The sequence below is a fragment of the Heptranchias perlo genome, chromosome 31 (genome assembly GCF_035084215.1).
Source record: "Heptranchias perlo isolate sHepPer1 chromosome 31, sHepPer1.hap1, whole genome shotgun sequence".
In the NCBI taxonomy this organism is placed as follows: Eukaryota; Metazoa; Chordata; class Chondrichthyes; order Hexanchiformes; family Hexanchidae; genus Heptranchias; species Heptranchias perlo.
Window position 1 is genome coordinate 31,799,617 of NC_090355.1, and position 15,575 is coordinate 31,815,191.

A 15,575-nucleotide genomic window follows, 5' to 3' on the forward strand; every position below is an offset into this window, starting at 1 on the left:
CAGCAAGGACACAAGGTGCCTGATTTCACCACCAAAATATAATTTGCAAAGCAATCGTTGATCGGCACGGAGAATATTGGACAAAAACAACTTTGTTCCCCATTCCCCCCGCCCGCCTGCCCGCCCGCCCGCCCCCCCAACTCAATCGCAAATAAAAGTAGATATTTTTCAAAAAAATAGAAGCATCTGTGTACAAAAATATAGCAATCGCCTCCCAAACATGATTATGCTGCAGTCGGACGCTCTAGTTGTGACTGTTCTATCGATGAGATGTGTCTTGGGGATCTGCTGGGAACTTTCCACGAGTGGGTTAGTGCTCCTCCATCTTAAGCGTTAGACTGCAGAGCATCGAAGAATCCCAGAGACGGAGCAATCTGGAGGAAACAAGTGACACACACACACACACACACACACACACACACACACACAGAAAATGAACAAACAAGCAGCTATTTGCACCCACACTTACAGACTGCGACCGATCTCCTGCAGTCGAGAGTTCTGATATGGGCACAGTGATCGGAAAACTGCATTAGATCGAGACAAGAACTGAGGAGGTTTATCCCTCATTCCCAGCAGAGAAATTGTGGGCTAAAACCAGATGTGTACAGGTACGTTCTGTTGTTAAATCCGATGGTAAATTGTTTTATTGAATGATAAACTGTTTTAAAATTACTTACTAATTCCCTTCCATTCAGAGTTCAGAATTTTCAAGGGGGTGCAGGAACAGAGACACCCGGGGGTGCACATACACAAATCTTTGAAGGTGGCAGGACAAGTTGAGAAGGATGTAAAAAAGCTTACGGGATCCTGGGCTTTATAAAGAGAGGCAAGGAAGTTGTGCTAAACCTTTATAAAACACTGGTTAGGTCTCAGCTGGAGTATTGTGTTCAATTCTGGGCACCGCACTTTAGGAAGAATGTCAAGGCCTTGGAGAGGGTGCAGAGGAGATTTACTAGAATGGTCCCAGGGATAGGGGACTTCAGTTATATGGAGAGACTGGAGAAGCTGGGATTGTTCTCCTTAGAGCAGAGAAGGTTAAGGAGAGATTTACTAGAGGTGTTCAAAATTATGAAGGGTTTTGATAGAGTAAGTAAGGAGAAACTCTTTCCACTGGCAGGAGGGTCAGTAAACAGAGGACGCAGATTTAAGATAATTAGCAAAAGAACCAGAGGGGAGATTAGGAATTTTTTTAACGCAGCGAGTTGTTATGATCTGGAATTCACTGCCTGAAAGGGCGGTGGAAGCAGGTTCAATAGTAACTTTCAAAAGGGAATTGGAGATATACTTGAAAAGGAAAAATTTGCAGGGCTATGGGGAAAGTACAGGAGGAGTAGGACTAATTGGATAGCTCTTTCACAGGCACGATGGGCCAAATGGCCTCCTTCTGTGCTGTATGATTCTATGAGTTAATATTAAACCAGAGAAAGCATTACATGTGAGGTGCTGAAACCCAAAGTCTTTTATACTAACTGTACCTTGGCCACACCGCAGTACTGTGAGTTTGTAAATACTTTGGCTCAAGCTCACACTGTCTCTTTGTACCCAGTTATTCAATGGAGCACTGTGTACAAAGCTAAAGTACAGTTTAAACCACCTGCCTATACACAGATAGAAGTTATTGAAGTAGTGACCCGTCACTCTCCCCCCATCCCATCCCAGTCACTGCCTCAACGGCCAGTTTATTCCCCCATTCCTCATTCTCCCGTCTTCTCCTGACTCTTACTGGGATTTGATTCTGAAGGCACCAGCTGCCTTCTCGTACCTTGCCCACTTTTCACTTACAAGCAGGCTGCTCAACTCTATGAGGCATCACATCTGAGCCCTGACCTGTCCTTCCGACAATTATACAAACACAGACAGACACACACACACAAACACACAGTCACAGACCCACATGCACAAAAACACACAAACACAGACACACACACACAAACACAAACACACAGACCCACATGCACAAAAACACACAAACACAGACACACACACAGACAAACACACAGACAAAAACACAGACAAAAACACAGAGACACAAACCCACATATGCATAAACACACACAGACCCACATGCACAAAGACACACATACACAGACACACATGCATAAACACACACACAGACACACATACACAGACACACATGCATAAACACACACACAGACACACATACACAGATATGCACACACATACTCGGTCACACACACACACACATTTTCCAACAGGGTCTCTGGATAGTAATCAGTAGTGGGATAGTTTCCCTTTTCTAGTCCAGAGGATCCGAGACCAACTTAAGTGCCCCCACTGCCACCCCAAGTGAGATCAACTCTCTCAGGCATCGAACCCGTCACCTTCTTTGTCTGTGTGGTTCAATGAACAGAACACTTAGTACCTGAGAGAGATCGATCAGCCATCTGCAGATGGTGCCTGGGGTAGGAGAACCAGGGAAGAACAGGGGAGAAATTTATCTTTAAGAAGAGCACCTCACCCTTAAAAACTCACAGACCCTGCACTCTCTGACCTGAAAATATTCTACCGCTTTCATCTGCATTTTGGCTGAAAGTGTCAGACACAATTTCCTCTTTTACAAAATCAACCTGTTCTTCCCTTCACTGGAGAAAGGAGCATTGAAATCTGGTCGGGAGTGGTCTGGGCCTGGCATCTCAGGGAGAAATCTGACCATTGAATTTTGTGAGTTTTAAAATGAACCACATCAAGGAGAGAGAGAAAAAAAAATAAAGAGCCACAGCCCTGACTTAACATCGATGCTGTACCGTGTGACCACACCTAGTGCACAGGACTTCATCTTTTCTGCTTTGGCATCAGCTCATACAAATAAATAATTGAAAATAACATTGCTGAGTTGACAGGGAGGCCATTTTTGCTTGTTCACTTTTGGCTCAGATGAGATTTTAACCCAGAGCCCTGCCTGCCTGATTTAGGTGGACGTGAATGATCCTGTGACACTAACCAGGAGCTCTCCCGGTGTCCTGGCCAACATTCCTCCCTCAACCAACGTCACCCAAAACAAAAACAAAAAACTATTTTTTTGCTGGTCGTTCCTCTCATTTCTGTTTGTGGTGTGTTGTCAGTGCAAAACGGCCGCCATATTTGGCTACGTGACAAGAGCTGCTGCACTTCAAAGTTGTGTGAGGGGCTTTGAAGCGTTTTACGTCGCTACAGGCTGGTTAATCGTGGGGCCGAGAAATAGGCCTCAATTGCACAGCGACAAAATTCACCAATTAGCTATTTCTAACCCCCCCTCCCGCTGCGAGCGTGTCGAAATCTGCTGCTGGCTCAGTGCGTCAATGCCCAGGGAGGCACAGGACAGGAAGGTGCCAGATTCGATACCCGGTTTGTGCTGAGTTGGTTCATCCCAGCAGTGGGGTGTGCTACAATGCCCCCCTGGGCTAGGATCGCCACTCCTGATTGCTACCTTGTTCAATCCCCTGTTTTTGCAAGTGTCGATTGAGGGATAAATGTTGGGGGAACTCCCCTGTAATATCTTCTTCAAAAATAGTGGCCGTGGAATCTTTTACGCCCAGCTGAGAGGGCAGACAGGGCCTCGGTTTAACATCTCATCCAAAAGACGGCACCTCCAACAGAGCAGCGTTCCCCTCTCAGTCAGTCAACATTAGGTGCTCAATTTCTGGAGCGGGGCTTGAACTCACAACCTTCTGACTCAGAGGCGGGAGCGTTAAGCGTTTATATGATAATTGGGCACAGTGGGTATGGTATCAGATATTGCCAGGCTTATTTCTCAAACAACAACTTGCATTTGTAGAGTGGCTTTAACATAGTAAAATGGCCCAAGGCGCTTCACAGGAGCATAATCAGATATTAACTGAAACAGAGCCAAAGAAGGAGACATTAGGACAGGTGACCAAAAGCTTGGTCAAAGAGGTAGGTTTTAAGCAGTGTCTCAAAGGAGGGGACGTAGAGAGGCGGAGAGGTTTAGGGAGTGAATTCCAGAGCTTAGAACCTAGACGGCTGACAGAGTTCCAAATTCAAATTCGGAGCGAGTAACAAACACTTTGAAGCACAGTGATTGTAAGGATTTTGCAGCTTGAAGTAATTACTCAGAGCTCTCCTCTCTAAACAGCATTTTACCTGTTGCTCCATTGGTCGGTTTTCAGATCCCGTCGCCTGGGGTGATGTCATTCCGGGCAAACTCGTAGACTGCACACGGCGTAGAGTCCCTAACCGTAAAAAAAACATTTAAAACCATGAAACAGCGAGCCAGAAATTAAAGCCTACTCTTAATCCAATACCAGACGTCAGGTCAACTCCCTGAAACTGGATTCAGTGAGAGCAGCAAGACAGTGATTCATAAACAGCCGTCAGATGCAGGGAGAAAGAATCAGAGCGCAGACCATGAACAGATGCTGTAGTCCCCACATGATGGACAAGTACTGATGGACACTCCTGTTGCTGATAGCCACTGTCATATATGTGACTAGACTCACTATAGCAGTGCTTGCTAACTGGCAACAGGTTAATGCCAAAACAATGCGAAAACAAGAACTCTCTCATCAATATTTTGGGCATTACAAACGCTAGCTCTGGCTATTTTATCATAACTGATGTTACAAAGTGTTTTTCATCTGTTATTTCATGGTCTCCCCAACTGACAATCCAAAGTTCCTTTCGCATAATCCGTACTCTCTCCTGTGTTGACAGTTTCTGTGCTCTCTCCCTCTGCTCCGTCACCCCCCTCTCTCTCCCTCTGCTCTGTTCCCCCCCCTCTGCTCCGTTCCCCCTCTCTCTCCCTCTGCTCCGTACCCCCCCTCTCTCTCCCTCTGCTCCGTCCCCCCCCTCTCTCTCCCTCTGCTCCGTCCCCCCCTCTCTCTCCCTCTGCTCCCCCCCTCTCTCTCTCCCCCTCTGCTCCGTCCCCCCCACTCTCTCCCTCTGCTCCGTCCCTCCCTCTCTCTCCCTCTGCTCCGTCCCCCCCCTTCTCTCCCTCTGCTCCGTCCCCCTCTCTCTCCCTCTGCTCCGTCCCTCTCCCTCCCTCTGCTCCATCCCCCCCCACTCTCTCCCTCTGCTCCGTCCCTCCCTCTCTCTCCCTCTGCTCCGTCCCCCCCCCTTCTCTCCCTCTGCTCCGTCCCCCTCTCTCTCCCTCTGCTCCATCCCCCCCCACTCTCTCCCTCTGCTCCGTCCCTCCCTCTCTCTCCCTCTGCTCCGTCCCTCCCTCTCTCCCTCTGCTCCGTCCCCCTCTCTCTCCCTCTGCTCCGTCCCCCTCTCTCTCCCTCTGCTCCGTCCCCCCCCCTTCTCTCCCTCTGCTCCGTCCCCCCCCTTCTCTCCCTCTGCTCCGTCCCTCTCTCTCCCTCTGCTCCATCCCCCCCCACTCTCTCCCTCTGCTCCGTCCCCCCCACTCTCTCCCTCTGCTCCGTCCCTCCCTCTCTCCCTCTGCTCCGTCCCCCCCCTCTCTCTCCCTCTGCTCCGTCCCCCCCCCTTTCTCTCCCTCTGCTCCGTCCCCCCCCTCTCTCTCCCTCTGCTCCGTCCCCCCCTCTCTCTCCCTCTGCTCCCCCCCTCTCTCTCTCTCCCTCTGCTCCGTCCCTCCCTCTCTCTCCCTCTGCTCCGTCCCCCCCCCTTCTCTCCCTCTGCTCCGTCCCCCTCTCTCTCCCTCTGCTCCGTCCCTCTCTCTCCCTCTGCTCCATCCCCCCCCACTCTCTCCCTCTGCTCCGTCCCCCCACTTCTCTCCCTCTGCTCCGTCCCCCTCTCTCTCCCTCTGCTCCGTCCCCCCCCTCTCTCTCCCTCTGCTCCGTCCCCCCACTTCTCTCCCTCTGCTCCGTCCCCCTCTCTCTCCCTCTGCTCCGTCCCCCCCCCTTCTCTCCCTCTGCTCCGTCCCTCTCTCTCCCTCTCTCCACCCCCCCCCACTCTCTCCCTCTGCTCCGTCCCTCCCTCTCTCCCTCTGCTCCGTCCCCCCACTTCTCTCCCTCTGCTCCGTCCCCCTCTCTCTCCCTCTGCTCCGTCCCCCCCCTCTCTCTCCCTCTGCTCCGTCCCCCCACTTCTCTCCCTCTGCTCCGTCCCCCTCTCTCTCCCTCTGCTCCGTCCCCCTCTCTCTCCCTCTGCTCCGTCCCTCTCTCTCCCTCTGCTCCACCCCCCCCCACTCTCTCCCTCTGCTCCGCCCCCCCCCTCTCTCCCTCTGCTCCGCCCCCCCCCTCTCTCCCTCTGCTCCCCCCCCTCTCTCTCCCTCTGCTCCGTCCCCCTCTCTCTCCCTCTGCTCCACCCCCCCCCACTCTCTCCCTCTGCTCCGTCCCCCCCCCTTCTCTCCCTCTGCTCCGTCCCCCCCCTTCTCTCCCTCTGCTCTGTCCCCCCCCCTTCTCTCCCTCTGCTCCGTCCCTCTCTCTCCCTCTGCTCCACCCCCCCCCACTCTCTCCCTCTGCTCCGTCTCCCCCCCACTCTCTCCCTCTGCTCCGTCCCCCCCCCTCTCTCTCCCTCTGCTCCGTCCCCCCCCTTTCTCTCCCTCTGCTCCGCCCCCCCCCTCTCTCCCTCTGCTCCGCCCCCCCCCTCTCTCTCCCTCTGCTCCCCCCCCTCTCTCTCCCTCTGCTCCGTCCCCCCCCTCTCTCCCTCTGCTCCGTCCCCCCCCCTCTCTCTCCCTCTGCTCCCCCCCCTCTCTCTCCCTCTGCTCCGTCCCTCCCCTCTCTCTCCCTCTGCTCCGTCCCCCCCCTTTCTCTCCCTCTGCTCCGTCCCCCCCCCACTCTCTCCCTCTGCTCCGTCCCCCCCCCTCTCTCCCTCTGCTCCGTCCCCCCCCTCTCTCCCTCTGCTCCGCCCCCCCCCTCTCTCCCTCTGCTCCCCCCCCTCTCTCTCCCTCTGCTCCGTCCCCCCCCTTCTCTCCCTCTGCTCCGTCCCCCTCTCTCTCCCTCTGCTCCGTCCCTCTCCCTCCCTCTGCTCCATCCCCCCCCACTCTCTCCCTCTGCTCCGTCCCCCACTCTCTCCCTCTGCTCCGTCCCTCCCTCTCTCTCCCTCTGCTCCGTCCCCCTCTCTCTCCCTCTGCTCCGTCCCCCTCTCTCTCCCTCTGCTCCATCCCCCCCCACTCTCTCCCTCTGCTCCGTCCCCCCCACTCTCTCCCTCTGCTCCGTCCCTCCCTCTCTCCCTCTGCTCCGTCCCCCCCCCCTTTCTCTCCCTCTGCTCCGTCCCCCCCTCTCTCTCCCTCTGCTCCCCCCCTCTCTCTCTCCCCCTCTGCTCCGTCACCCCCACTCTCTCCCTCTGCTCCGTCCCTCCCTCTCTCTCCCTCTGCTCCGTCCCCCTCTCTCTCCCTCTGCTCCGTCCCCCTCTCTCTCCCTCTGCTCCGTCCCCCCCTTCTCTCCCTCTGCTCCGTCCCCCCCCTTCTCTCCCTCTGCTCCGTCCCCCCACTTCTCTCCCTCTGCTCCGTCCCCCCCCTTCTCTCCCTCTGCTCCGTCCCCCCCCTCTCTCTCCCTCTGCTCCGTCCCTCTCTCTCCTCTCCTGCTCCGTCCCCCCCCCTTCTCTCCCTCTGCTCCGTCCCCCCCCTTTCTCTCCCTCTGCTCCGCCCCCCCCCTCTCTCCCTCTGCTCCGCCCCCCCCCTCTCTCCCTCTGCTCCCCCCCCCACTCTCTCCCTCTGCTCCGTCCCCCCCCACTCTCTCCCTCTGCTCCGTCTCCCCCACTCTCTCCCTCTGCTCCGTCCCCCTCTCTCTCCCTCTGCTCCGTCCCCCCCCCTTTCTCTCCCTCTGCTCCGCCCCCCCCCTCTCTCCCTCTGCTCCGCCCCCCCCCTCTCTCTCCCTCTGCTCCCCCCCCTCTCTCTCCCTCTGCTCCGTCCCCCCACCTCTCTCCCTCTGCTCCGTTCCCCCCTCTCTCCCTCTGCTCCCCCCCCTCTCTCTCCCTCTGCTCCGTCCCCACCTCTCTCTCCCTCTGCTCCGTCCCCCCCCTTTCTCTCCCTCTGCTCCGTCCCCCCCCCACTCTCTCCCTCTGCTCCGTCCCTCCCTCTCTCCCTCTGCTCCGTCCCCCCCCTCTCTCTCCCTCTGCTCCGTCCCCCCCCCTTTCTCTCCCTCTGCTCCGTCCCCCCCCTCTCTCCCTCTGCTCCGCCCCCCCCCTCTCTCCCTCTGCTCCACCCCTCTCTCTCCCTCTGCTCCGTCCCCCCCCCTTTCTCTCCCTCTGCTCCGTCCCCCCCCTCTCTCCCTCTGCTCCGTCCCCCCCCTCTCTCTCCCTCTGCTCCGTCCCCCCCCACTCTCTCCCTCTGCTCCGTCCCTCCCTCTCTCCTCTGCTCCGTCCCCCCCCTCTCTCTCCCTCTGCTCCGTCCCCCCCCTTTCTCTCCCTCTGCTCCGTCCCCCCCCTCTCTCCCTCTGCTCCGCCCCCCCCCCTCTCTCCCTCTGCTCCACCCCTCTCTCTCCCTCTGCTCCGTCCCCCCCCCTTTCTCTCCCTCTGCTCCGTCCCCCCCCTCTCTCCCTCTGCTCCGTCCCCCCCCTTTCTCTCCCTCTGCTCCGTCCCCTCCCCTCTCTCTCCCTCTGCTCCGTCCCCCCCTCCCTCTCCCTCTGCTACCCCCCCCTCTCTCCCTCTGCTCCGTTCATTCTCTCTCCCTCTGCTCCGTTCCCCCCCTCTCTCTCCCTCTGCTCCGTCCCCCCCCCTTCTCTCCCTCTGCTCCGTCCCCCCTCTCTCTCCCTCTGCTCCGTCCCCCCCCTCTCTCTTCCTCTGCTCCCCCCCCTCTCTCTCCCTCTGCTCCGTCCCCCCACCTCTCTCCCTCTGCTCCGTTCCCCCCCTCTCTCCCTCTGCTCCGTTCCCCCCCCTCTCTCCCTCTGCTCCGTTCCCCCCTCTCTCTCTGCTCCGTCCCCCCCTTTCTCTCCCTCTGCTCCGTCCCCCCCCTTTCTCTCCCTCTGCTCCGTCCCCCCCCTCTCTCTCCCTCTGCTCCCGTCCCCCCCTCTCTCTTCCTCTGCTCCCCCCCTCTCTCTCCCCTCTGCTCCGTTCCCCCCCTCATCTCCCTCTGCTCCGTTCCCCCCCTCTCTCCCTCTGCTCCGTTCCCCCCTCTCTCCCTCTGCTCGTCCCCCCCTTTCTCTCCCTCTGCTCCGTCCCCCCCCTTTCTCTCCCTCTGCTCCGTCCCCCCCCTCTCTCTCCCTCTGCTCCGTCCCCCCCCCTCTCTCTCCCTCTGCTCCGTCCCCCCCCTCTCTCTCCCTCTGCTCCCCCCCCTCTCTCTCCCTCTGCTCCGTCCCCCCCCTCTCTCTCTGCTCCGTTCCCCCCCTCTCTCCCTCTGCTCCGTTCCCCCCCCTCTCTCCCTCTCCCTCTGCTCCGTTCCCCCCCCTCTCTCTCTCCCTCTGCTCCGTTCCCCCCCCTCTCTCTCTCCCTCTGCTCTGTCCCCCCCTCCCTCTCTCTCCTCTGCTCTGTCCCCCCCCTCCTCTCTCTCCCATCTGCTCCATCCCCCCTCCCTTCTCTCCCTCTGCTCCGTCCCCCCCCCCTCTCTCCCTCTGCTCCGTCCCTCCCTCCCTCTCTCTCCCTCTGCTCCGTCCCCCCTCCCTCTCTCTCCTCTGCTCTGTCCCCCCCCTCCTCTCTCTCCCTCTGCTCCATCCCCCCCTCCCTCTGCTCCGTCCCCCCCCCCCTCTCTCCCTCTGCTCCGTCCCCCTCCCTCTCTCTCCCTCTGCTCCGTCCCCCCTCCTCTCTCTCCCTCTGCTCCGTCCCCCCTCCCTCTCTCTCCCTCTGCTCCGTCCCCCCTCCCTCTCTCTCCCTCTGCTCCGTCCCCCCTCCCTCTCTCTCCCTCTGCTCCATCACCCCCCCCCACCCCACTCCCTCCCTCTGCTCCGTCCACGCAGACACACACACGCAGGCAGGCAGGGCACACACACGCGGACTCATTTACACAACTTCATCTCTTATCAGGCCACATACACATAATGTCCACTTATACGATTGAAATATTATAGAAGTGACTTTGATCATATTACAAGGTCAATTCAGACAACACCGCACTAACCTGTGGTGATGCAAGGTGTCTGGGCACTGGCACGGCTGGTCGGAGTCTGACAATCCCCCTCGGTTACTGTGATCAGCTGCAGGGCTTGCTGAAGGTCTAAAGGTGCCGGCTGTTTTAGGAACTGCTCTTCTCTGTTATGGCACTGACCAGTCAGTTTCAAAGATCCCGCCTGAACCGAAGGGTGGTGGAGGTGAGCCGGGGCCTCTTGCTGTGCCTGGGTCTGGCTACAGACAACTACCAAACCTTCAACTGTACCGGAGTCTACCTGCTGCAGAGAAACAATCTGCTGGGGCTGCTTCATCTGCTGCTCTTGCTGGATTTGGCTCTGAACGGCCTGGATTAAAAGATGCAACGATGTTATTAAAGGAACAATACATGAATCTCTGCTAAAACTATAGAGCAGTCCCAATACCAGGGTATATTCACCACCACCATTCTCAGTAATTTGAGACATGACATGCGGTCAGTGTGACATGTTTGAGGGGAACAGGTGACTTTGGACCAATGGTTCCCAAAGCTCTCCACCACTGGGGGTTTCCTCGTGTCATGTCAGGGTCTGTTGTAGAATAATTGATGGAGATTGATTGATATGTTTAGTCAACAACTCCATTATCGTTGTATCATGCGACTACCAGGATGGTAGAAGGCAAACTAGATGGACCTTGGTCTTTTTTCGTCTAGCAATTCCTATGTTCCCATTTAATAATCTCTATTATTAAAAAATCTTACATAGGATGTGCACATCCTGTCCACAAACTTTACTTCGTCTTGACACAATTTTTGGTCATGCTTTTCTGCCAGCATTTACCATTGTAAATGGCTATGTCAACATCTCTCATTCAATTTTAGCTATGAGGAAAGATTGGATAGGCTGGGGTTGTTTTCTTTGGAACAGAGGAGGCTGAGGGGTGATTTAATTGAGGTGTATAAAATTATGAAGGGCCTAGATAGGGTGGATAGGAAGGACCTATTTCCCCGAGCAGAGGTCAATAACCAGGGGGGGGCGTAGATTTAAAGCGATTGTTTGGAGGGGAGCTGAGGAGAAATTTTTTCACCCAGAGGGTGGTGGGGGTCTGGAACTCACTGCCTGAAAGGGTGGTAGACAGAATTCACATTTAAAATGTACTTGGATATGCACTTGAAGTGCCGTAACCTACAGTGCTACAGACCAAGTTCTGGAAATTGGGATTAGGCTGGGTAGCTCTTTTTCGGCCAGCACAGACACGATGGGCCGAATGGCTTCCTTCTGTGCTATAAATTTCTAAGATTCTATGAATTGTGCTACATCAACAGTCACAGTGTAGTAACAAGCTCCAGCCACTGGGTAGTGGCATGGAGTGAATTTCTGCAATTTCTCTCCCAATTCCATCACCATTTTGTATGTTAAAAAAATGTATATTACGTTGATCAGCTGACCATGGGAACGCCACGGACTATTTATTAGTTTAAAGAGAAAAGTATACACGAATATAAAGCAGGAAAGCCCACTTTATACTGGTATCTACATTCTTACTAAAATAGGTGAATGACAGAAAACTGTAACACACTGGGTCTAAAATTACACGGTGGGACACTCACGGTCGATAGCTTAATGGGTCGTATGAAATTCCTTCTTTTGCTACAAATGCACTCAGCAATGTTTGCCTACAACAGTCAGAGCACTTCGAAAGTAATTCATTGGATGTGAAGCAGTTTGAGATATTTCTGATGGGGATTAGGTGCTACATAAAATGTAGGTCTTTCCTTCAGTATCAGGCAGCCTTGAGACTCAAAGCCACCACCCCTACTATAAGAAACTTTGTATATTGTGGCAACACTCTCCCCTCCCACTCAAGACACAGCATATAGGTCGATACTTCAGAGAGAGGGGGAGAGGGAGAAAGAGAGAAAGAGAAAGACAGACAGACAGACAGACAAAGACAGACAGACAAAGACAGACAGAAAGACAGACAGAAAGACAGACAGAAAGACAGACAGAAAGAAAGAAAGACAGACTTGCATTTATATTGTGCCTTTCACGACCTCAGGACATCCCAAAGTGCTTTACAGCCAATGAAGTACTTTTGAAGTGTAGTCACTGTTGTAATGTAGGAAACTGAGGGAGTGCTGCATTGTCGGCAATACCGTCTTTCAAATGAGAAGTTAAACATCTGCTCTTTCAAGTCAGTATTTATCCCTCAACCGACATCACTAAAAAACAGATTATCTGGTCATTATAATATTGCTGTTTGTGGGAGCTTGCTGTGCACAAATTGGCTGCTGCGTTTCCTACATTACAACAGTAATTGCACTTCAAAAAGTACTTCACTGGCTGTATAAATGCAAGTTCTTTCTTTTCTTTCTACGAGGCTCTCCACTATAAACTACTTGGTCATTCCCCAACTATTTTTTCCCCCCCGAGAGGATTCATTTTTCACATTTTGAATGTTAGATATTTGGTTACGTGGCAGACTTTCTATCGACCACAAACAGCTGACTGTAAAGCAGTCGGTGTGCAATATACCTCCAAATGTATGTCATACCTGCAGGATAAGTTGACTGGCTTGTGTAGACATCCCAGTGCTTTGTCTGTTGCTAAGCGGTGCCTCCAGCCCGTGCTGATGGAAATGGGATTCAAAAGGGTCAGTGTATTAAAGGGCCAAAAAACTTAATGGACACATTGGAGGATCTCCCCTGGCATTGCTCACCATGGTCTTTCCGCTACGTTGGGTTACAACAATAGGGTCTAAGCTGTAACGTCCCAAGGTGCTTCACAGGAGCGTAATCAGGCAGAATTTGACACCAAGCCAAATAAGGAGATATTAGGACAAGTGACCAAAAGCTTGGTCAAAGAGGGAGATTTTAAGGAGCTTCTTACAGGAGGAGAGAGAGATGCAGAGGCGAAGAGGTTTAGGGAGCGAATTCAAGAGCTTGGGACCTAGACAGCTGAAGGCATGGCTGCCAATGCTGGGGAAAAGGAAGAGGGGCCAGGATGGACAAGAGGCCAGAATAGGAGGAGCGCAGAATTCTCGGCGGGTTGGAGGGCTGGAGGGGGTTACAGAGATAGGGAGGGAGCGAGGTTACAGAGATAGGGAGGGAGCGAGGTTACAGAGATAGGGAGGGAGCGAGGTTACAGAGATAGGGAGGGAGCGAGGTTACAGAGATAGGGAGGGAGCGAGGTTACAGAGATAGGGAGGGAGCGAGGCCATGGAGGGATTTGAAAACAAGGAGAAGAATTTTAAATGAGAATTTTAAATTCGAGGCGTTGGAGGACCGGGAGCCAATGTAAGTCAGTGAGCAAAGGGACGATGGGTGAACTGGACTTGGTGCGACTAAGGATATGGGCAGCAGAGTTTTGAACGAGCTTAGGTTTATGGAGGGTGGAAGATGGGAGGCCAGCCAGGAGATCATTGGATTTACACTGCATCACTGTCCAAGATCACTACAACAGCAGATTCACAAGGAATACTACAAGGTACTCCTTTAGAGTATGTTACAGGGTAACCCCCACATATCACCTGAATGAAGTCAGAAACCCAGAACATACTGTTGGTGATGTCAGTGGTTAAACGCTTAACATTTTAACGGAGATCTTAACCCATTTAAAATAAATGCCTGAGTTAAAATAGGAGACGGGGGACGTGAGAAGAACAGTTTAAACATGTTGTCTGCGGACTAGGCTCTGGGCTGTAGGTACACTGCTAAATTCAACTCCCAAAACATGACAAAGACTCACCAGAGGCCCCTGGCTGATGGGGCCGATGATGCTTTGGGAAGGAGCTTGCTGAAACGTCACCTGCCCGAGGTCGGGAATGGTGGAGCACTGTCCGTTGCCACTGCCGCTGGCCGAGTTTGAGGGGATGTTGTATAACAAGGCTGCCTGGGACTGAGGTCTCAAGTTCCCGGCGTTCTGTAGTGTTATACCAGAAGGCAGGTCCACGGATTGAACAACTACCTACATTTTAAAAAAAAATACAGATTTGTTTTTTTCTCTTCCTGCCCTGTCAGGTGGACGTAAAAGATCCCATGGCACTATTCAAAGAAGAGCAGGGTAGTTCTCCCCTGGTGTCCTGGCCAATATTGCTGTAATTAGCTGTAAAGCGCTCTGCAATGTGCTGAGGTCATGAAAGATACTATATAAATGTAAGTCTTTCTTATATAAATGCATGGTCTTTTTCTTTTCGCTCTATAGCTTAGTACCACAGTATTGATTAATTTCCCCACTGAACCACACGGAGGATCCCACAATCTTTATTTCAACAGTTCACTTATTGCTGCCCGTATCCTAACTCGCACCAGGTCCCATTCACCCATCACCCCCTGTGCTCCATGACCTACATTGGCTCCCAGTCCGACAATGCCTCAATTTAAAAAATTCTCATCCTTGTTTTCAAGTCCCTCCATGGCCTTGCCCCCCTCCCTATCTCTGTAACCTCCTCCAGCTCCACAACCCTCCGAGATCTCTACACTTCCCCCAATTCTGGTCTCTTGCACATCCCCAATTTTCATCGCTCCACCATTGGCGGCCGTGCCTTCAGCTACCTAGGCCTTAAGCTCTGGAATTCCCTCCCCAACCCTCTCTCTCCTCCTTTAAGACGCTCCTAAAAGCCTACTTCTTTGACCAAGCCTTTGGTCACCTGACCTAATATCTCCTTATGTGGCTCAGTGTCAAATTTTGTTTGATAATTGCTCCTGTGAAGCGCCTTGGGACGTTTTACTACATTAAAGGCGCTATATAAATGCAAGTTGTTGTTGTAATATACCCGAACACAACATCCAGTTCATTGGCTCAAAAAAAACTTCAGAAGTTAAATAATAAATGCAAACAAAACAGATTATCTGGTCATTATCACATTGCTGTTTGTGGGACCTTGCTGTGCGCAAATTGGCTGCCGCGTTTCCTACATTACAAAAGTGACTACACTTCAAAAGTATTTAATTGGCTGTAAAGCACTTTGGGACGTCCAGAGGTCATGAAAGGCTCTATATAAATGCAAGTTTTTTTCTTTCTTTCATTCCATTGAAAGCTCCAGAGAGTGAGCACATCCGGGAAAAAAGGAACACACCACGAACTTATGGCTAAAAGTACAGTACGGACCGTGTCCAAACCTCACACTGCAGTAAGTAACAGACAGAAGACACGAGCCATTCATACAGCTCCTGGAGCCATCAGAGACGCTAGACAAACAAATACCAGCTCCTCTACACAGCAACAGATAGTGACTGTCAGCTGTTATCCAGTGTGTTTGGGAGGCGGGGGGAGGACTGACACTTTAGTCCTGTTGCTATACTTCTACGACAAATATCCCTGTGAGTAGTGGAGGTGTCAAACTGCACATCTGTTCAGTGCCAGACTAGAAACAAAATGAAAGAAAGAAAAAACTTGCATTTATATAGCGCCTTTCACGACCTCAGGGTGTCCCAAAGCACTTTACAGCCAATGAAGTACCATTGAAGTGCAGTCTCTGTTGTAATGTAGGAAACGCGGCAGCCAATTTGCGCACAGCAAGATCCCACAAGCAGCAATGTGATAATGATCAGTTAATCTGTTTTAGTGATGTAGGTTGAGCGATAAATATTGGCCAGAACACCAGGGGCAAACTCACCTGCTCTTCGAAATAGTGAATCGTTGATGTCCACCTGAGAGGGCAGACAGGGCCTCGGTTTAACATCTCATCCGAAAGAC

General features: G+C 53.2%; 1 protein-coding gene across 5 annotated transcripts in view; it reads right to left on the reverse strand.

The window, feature by feature from the left end:
* The window catches only part of LOC137300657 (histone-lysine N-methyltransferase 2D-like), a 37,964-nt gene that overhangs the window by 810 nt on the left and 21,579 nt on the right, over nucleotides 1–15,575 (reverse strand). For 2 of the 5 annotated variants that reach the window (XM_067969885.1, XM_067969884.1), the window contains exons 14-18: nucleotides 13,626–13,844; nucleotides 12,433–12,507; nucleotides 9,911–10,244; nucleotides 4,105–4,193; nucleotides 137–374 (exon numbers count right to left, since the gene is read on the reverse strand). In XM_067969885.1, coding sequence (XP_067825986.1) covers nucleotides 327–374; nucleotides 4,105–4,193; nucleotides 9,911–10,244; nucleotides 12,433–12,507; nucleotides 13,626–13,844 — 765 coding nt within the window. In that variant the 3' untranslated portion in view covers nucleotides 137–326. Of the gene's footprint in view, nucleotides 1–136; nucleotides 375–4,104; nucleotides 4,194–9,910; nucleotides 10,245–12,432; nucleotides 12,508–13,625; nucleotides 13,845–15,575 lie in introns of those variants that run through there. The other 3 variants (XM_067969886.1, XM_067969888.1, XM_067969887.1) reach the window with 3 other exon arrangements.